This window comes from Lactuca virosa, chromosome 7 (assembly GCF_052849685.1).
Source record: "Lactuca virosa cultivar CGN04683 chromosome 7, Lactuca_virosa_CGN04683_v6, whole genome shotgun sequence".
NCBI classification, from domain to species: domain Eukaryota; kingdom Viridiplantae; phylum Streptophyta; class Magnoliopsida; order Asterales; family Asteraceae; genus Lactuca; species Lactuca virosa.
Window position 1 is genome coordinate 124,457 of NC_136432.1, and position 6,803 is coordinate 131,259.

General features: G+C 35.2%; 1 protein-coding gene across 1 annotated transcript; it reads left to right on the forward strand.

Moving 5' to 3' along the window:
* Positions 1-910: 910 nt before the first annotated feature.
* Positions 911-4,875, forward strand: LOC145124056 (protein IQ-DOMAIN 17-like). Its single transcript, XM_079059279.1, has 5 exons — positions 911-1,272; positions 1,344-1,628; positions 2,703-2,951; positions 3,180-3,308; positions 3,762-4,875. The coding sequence occupies exons 1-5, from the start codon at positions 1,135-1,137 to the stop codon at positions 4,593-4,595; spliced, it is 1,635 nt and encodes a 544-aa protein (XP_078915405.1). The 5' UTR covers positions 911-1,134; the 3' UTR covers positions 4,596-4,875.
* Positions 4,876-6,803: the final 1,928 nt, after the last annotated feature.

Genomic DNA, 6,803 nt, shown 5'->3' on the forward strand with positions numbered 1-6,803 from the left:
CAATACCTCAAATGACGGTCGTTACATATAACTAATCAATACAAACACCACGACCACCAACATATAACTTCTTCTAAACAGCAACATATCACTTGTTCACGATGCGAAGAATCTTCTCCACCATAAAACAAAAACTCACAATCACCGGTCCGATCACCAATACAGTCAACGAAGTCAACTTTTTCTTTATGCGCTCAATCCGACGATGCAATGCGAGTGACTCAACCCTGCTTAACACCAAATCTCGACCCATTTCTTCTTTCAGATGGGCGACTTCCATTTTTTGTTCTGCAATTTTTGCTCCACAATCACAATAAATAGTATGCAAATCGTCGAAGTTGAGACGATCTCTTGAATTTATAGATATTGAATTCGGTGAATGTGGTGGTGGGGTCGCCATCGTGATTCACGTGAAAGCGAGGTTATGTCGGATTGACGGTATCCTTTAGTGGAAAAGGGGCTTGAAGATTTAGGGTTTCATCGAATAAGCCATCCCTTTTATTGATTGATGGGTCCACAGTGACCCTTAGGCCCCAAGCAAAGAACCGGTCAAACTCAGTGACATGTACACGAGTTAACTCAGAGTTGAATCAAAGTAGGCTCACTTGCTGACTAATATAATGACGTGTATGGTTTACCTGTTAAAACAGTTAGGTGGACCACTTTATCCGGCAAAGTAATATTTCGTTCCTCTCAAATGCAATAAAAGAACAAAAAAAAGGACCATTTAAACCATAATGTAAGATAGTTGGACTATAATGTCATTTATCTTTTATATATATATATATATATATATATATATATATATATATATATATATATATATATATATAGATTATCCTTTTTATTTTATTGCCGGAAGAAAACTATTGACCATTATAACTCTCCCTGTCAACCCCACCACCATTTTCCATTACACATGACTGACACACTATCCTTCTCTCATATATTTATGCATCTCTTTCCTTTACAGATAAAAGTGCTTTGCTTGTTAGGTGAACCAGGCCTTACTATCCTTTCTCTCCAGATCTCTTCTTTTCTTTCTGAGCACTGCCCCTTTTAGCCGCTCCCCTTTTCTCTTCTGTTGTAAATGCAACTTCTTTGTTGTTGTTATTATTGTTATTTCTAACATCTATGGGGAAGAAAAGTGGATCCTCATGGCTCACCGCTGTTAAAAGGGCTTTCCGATCTCCTAGCAAAGATTCCGATAAAAAGACTCAAAGAAGAAATCATGATACTCAAGCTCAAGATCTTGACGAGGAAGACGACAAGGTTCCTTTTTTCCCTTTCATCATTCATGTCCTGCTCTTGTACTAATTAAATGGATTTCTCCATAAATTCAGAAAAGGGAAAAGAGAAGATGGCTATTCCGGAAGCCCACCAGCGTCCATGAAAATGCAACAGTACAAGCAACCCAGCAAGCCAAGATGAGTAATTTGAGCGGCGGCCGAGTGGCTAGCGATGCCACTTGTACAGACTCTGGGGCGTCGGAACAAAAGCATGCCATTGCAGCGGTATCCACGGCTCCGGCGGCAATGGAGGTGGCTTCGATCAGTAGGCCGCCGGCTGGTCATTCAAGGGAGCACTATGCCGCTACCATCATTCAGACGGCATTCAGGGGTTATCTGGTTAGTGTCAAAACAAAGATCTATCATCTAACCATCTTAATTAATTAGCTAGCTTATGCTGTTAATTCTAGGGTCCTACATTCATTCACTGACCACATATTAAACTCATATGACGACGGTATTTTCCTGTGGCTATTACTGATTTTAATTTTTGTATCCAGAATATCAAACATTTACAATCAAAATTTTTGTCTTTTCAAAAGTAAATGAACTACAATCAGTGTGAAAATAAAAATATTTACGGATGACAAAATAAAAAGAAATGATCACTTTATTTGAGGTTGCTAAAAAAACCAATGGATCATTTGGAAATGACGTGGGAGTCCAAAAACCAAAGCGTTTTGGTCAAAGTTGATTTTCAAACATAAGAAAACCCTCTTTCTTTGTAGTTTGCTCCGCTTATTTGAAACTTCGAGAAATGGAAAGGTTGAAACTAAATGAGGCTAATCTTGTAAAAATTAGTTGTTTAATATGCCGGACTATCTTTTTTAATTAGTTTTTCAACATTGAGTAAAAGTAAATAGCTGAATACATTTTACCGGATTACGTTATACCAAAACAGAACCTTAATATTTTACGAGGATGAAGCACATGGGAACATGCCTGTGAATGCAACAAGGGCACATGCACCCACTCAACATATTCTATTCTGGATACCCGTAATCTATCCTGTAGGAAATTAAATGCTTTCCCTGCTATATATACCATGCTTTCTATAAGGAAGCCCATTTCTTCTACCATAATAAAGTGACCAATACTGCAAAAGTTTGCATTTTGGCTTCAAACATGGATGTTATAATCAAAATCATTTCTTCTACCATAATAAAGTGACCATTTCTTCTACTTGTGGTAGATGTGTAATACTTGGCAGTTTTATAATCAAAATCAAAATTCCTAGCTCTATATATAGAATCTCGATGTTATAGTAAATATTATTTTGAAATCAATAAGCTTCTTTAATTCGCCTGTGGATGTAGCAAAGTTACCCTAATATTGTGTGTTATTTATTTTTCTTCGAATCTTTAATTAAGTGTTTGTTGTTCGAAAACCTAGCTAACAGTGTTTGCTTCGTAGGCCAGGAGAGCTCTTCGTGCACTCAAAGGACTGGTAAAATTGCAAGCATTAGTGAGGGGTCACAATGTGAGAAAGCAAGCCAAAATGACACTTCAATGCATGCAAGCTTTGGTTAGAGTGCAGGCTCGTGTTCTTGATCAGCGCATGAAGCAATCTGACCAATGCACCAGTCGAAAATCTACATTTAGCGACACCAACAGTGTCTGGGGCTCTCGTTATCATCAAGATATGTCTGACAGGAGATCAATGGTATGTGCCTCATTTACCCTATATATATATATATATATATATATATATATATATATATATATATATATATATATATATATATATAACCATGCAAAGATACATGTATGTGTGTGTGTTTCTGTTGGTGTGTGCTTATGAATACACTCACACACATGTATATATGTATGTATGTACATAGTTACATTTTGCCTTGATATGTTTCAAAAAGCTTAGTTTGGTAACTTTTAGTCTCGAGATGGAAGTAGCATTGCTGATGACTGGGATGAACGGCCACACAGTATTGAGGAAGTGAAAGCAATGCTTCAAAATAGAGCTGCTAGACGCGACAAGACTTTGTCGCAAGCCTTCTCTCAAGAGGTTTGTCTTCATACATGGTAATCACTAAAATGACTGGTCATATCACAAAATATCCACGTTTTGGAAAACTGTAACAAAATAACAATCCATTTTGTAAAATGAGTTTTATGAAATAATACCTTTGGTTTTTCAAATTTACTGTATGACTACGATGCCTACTCCCTACTATTTTTGTCTTTTTCATTTGTTGTTTTGTGCAACTGATTTGCCAAATAACAATAATTTTACAAATTTAGAAAAGTATTCAAGATTTGCTGGAAAGGTCATCAAAGCAATTTGGCAAAGTCCATTTTGCAAAATAAATGTTTAATTCTTGTTACTTTTACAAAATGTGGTGATTTCCTGATAGGACACCTCCGATCCCATTTTGGTATTTTAGTAGTAACTGCTGTTTTGGTTGTATTAAAATCAAAGAATTGTAATTGATATGCGTGATTGTTTTGTGATTAAAAGATGAGAAGAAATGGTAGGAATTCATCAATGGGCAGTGATAATGAGGTTGGCGTTGGAGAGAGGCAGCAATGGCTGGGTCCAAAAGCATGGGATAGCAGCAGGCCCATGGGAAGAGCTTCAACTGATCACAGAGATGGTGTTAAAACTGTTCAAGTGGACACCTCTCAGCCTTACTCAAGCTTACCCCCTCCTAACCATATGAGAAGATCTAGTTATCAATATCACCACCACCATAACCAACGAAATTCCCCCTCTTCTGCTTCTCCTCTCCATAGAGGCCAACACCATCAGTCCCCAGCAGTAACAGTAACACCTTCCCCATCCAAAACAAGGCCAATACAAGTCCGTTCTGCAAGCCCTCATTATGTTAGAGAAGACAGAAGCTATCACAGCACTCAAAGCCAAACACCAAGCTTAAGGTCTAACTATAGTTTCAACACGGTCATGTTGCATCATCAGCAGCAACATGCAAGGGGTTCGACAAGTGGAGGAGGAGGAGGTCCAATGCCCAATTACATGGCTGCAACCGAGTCAGCCAAGGCTAGGGTAAGGTCTCAGAGTGCACCCAGACAAAGGCCTTCGACTCCCGAGAGGGACAGATCCGGATCAGCCAAGAAACGGCTCTCGTTCCCGGTTCCAGACCCGTATGGTGGTGGAAATGGACAGGATTTGAGGAGTCCAAGCTTTACCAGCGTCAATCAAGCATCATATGCATACATGGGGATGGGGAATGAACAGCAGTCCAATTATTCATCGTATTATACTGAGAGCATCGCAGGTGGCGAGGTGTCTCCTTGTTCAACCACTGATCTTAGGAGGTGGACGTTGCGGTGATAAATCTTATTAAAAATCTAACTCGAGTGTTGAAAGAGTAATTTAGTTTGATGATTGCTAATTCAATTAATTAGTTTTGGTCAAGGGAGAAAGGGTACGTTTGAAGTTTGGTGTGATTTAATTAATTAATTTTAATAGGGCGAGTTGCTGTTTGCAGTTTAAACTTTTGATGTAAATGCGGTCACACTCACATGCATCCTGCACATTGTGTTGAATAATATTAATATAATATGTGGGTCTTGGCGGAAGGATATGATAGTAATGAATTCAAAATTGATTATGGCCTTGATTTTGCAAACACCAGCAGAGCAGAACATTTCTTATTGGATTTTACTCCAATGAAACAGTAGTCACGTTATGTTTTCCAATAAAGTGTTCTCTCTCTCTCTATATATATATATATATATATATATATATATATATATATATATATATATATATATATATATATATATATAGAGGAGCGTTCGCGAGAACATTTGAAACAAAAGTTATATTGTATGGGCTGTCCAGTTATATTGTTGGGCTGTCCATCTCTATAAAAATTGTGTCCGATACGGTGGCTTAAATGTAAATAAGTTAATTGCTCCAAAAACATATCGCATTTCACCAATAAGGGGGTATAGCTTGTTCCAAACATACGTCGTCAGAATCCTCGAAGCAATCAAAAACCCTCATTTCTCTCAAAAGAAACCCTCGCTTCTCTCTAACATCTCAACCATTTTCAAAAAAATTTCAACGAAGACGATACAAAAGTCGTCAAAAACAGAAAAAACGCCGTCGAAGGTTTCATCGAAAGGTAAATATCACTTGATTCTCATTATTATCGAGTTTTTTTTATGAATATTACTCGATTTTCGAGTTTTCCTACTATTAGTTTCATCAATGTAAAGGAAATCGACATTACTCAAAAGTTTTTTTAAAATCAAAACCTAGTTTCGATGTCGAACAATTTACCTAAGTTTACTGTTAAAATAAAACTCAACTTTACTAATATTAACGTTTAATTTCTCGATTTAGTGTTGAGTTTTCCATTTTATACTCATTTATGATTAAAACAAAAAGAATTTTTTTTCAAAAAACATGCATAAAGGTGATAAATCATATGACTGTGTTCAATCACATATGATTTGCTGATGAATTCTTACTTATAATGAGCATTTGCAATCATATATGATTTGTTGATGTTATAATCTCCAAAATGATTGAATCACATGTGATTACATTTATACATAGCACAAAGATTGAATCACATGTGATCACAATCTATATAAGCGGTATATTATATATTTGTCATGACTTGAAATAATCATATATGATTTTCTTATAATACATATATTTGTACATCTCAGAAACCAATAAAGAGCAGCCAACTAGATAAAGAAAAGAGTACTCAAAAACTTACAAAAGCAACAGCCAAAAGACAAGCCCACACAGAAAAAACCTCCGGAAAGCAAAACAACAAGAAAATCACCAAGAAATATAGTTGAAAAAGGTATATTTCAATCACAAATGATTATAAAACGAAAAAAAAACAAACAGTCTGTTATTAATCACGTATGTTTGATTGTACATTATATGTACACAAAAGATATTTAAGAACATGTAATTTTTTTTTTGTGAACATTATATATACACAAAAGATATTTAATCACATGTGATTAAAAATTGACTTTTTGGTTTTCTAAAATGTACAAAATGTTTTCAATCACTTGTGCTTAACATCTATCAAATAACAATGTACGTTTTATAATGATATCATTTTTTTATATTTATATGTCTCAGAAAAATCTAAGGGAAAAGGAAAAACAATCATTGAAGAAGAAACAACAGAAAAGACGTCTAAACAAAAACAAGGAAAATGTATAACTCAATCACATGTGATTATAATCAATATTACTCAACATAATCAGTTCTGATTCATATATTTTATGTATATAATCAAATATGATTTTCTAATTATATGTGTACTTTTTTTTCCAGAAAAAAACAAAGAAAAGCCCACGCAGAAAAAACCTACATAAAGCAAAACAACAAGAAAATCACCAAGACTCATAGTTGAAAAAGGTATATTTCAATCACAAATGATTATAAAACGAAAAAAAGAAAACAAACAGTCTATTGTTAATCACATATGTTTGATTGTACATTATATGTACACATATAATGTACAATCCTTAAATATTGTTTAATCATATGTGATTAGAA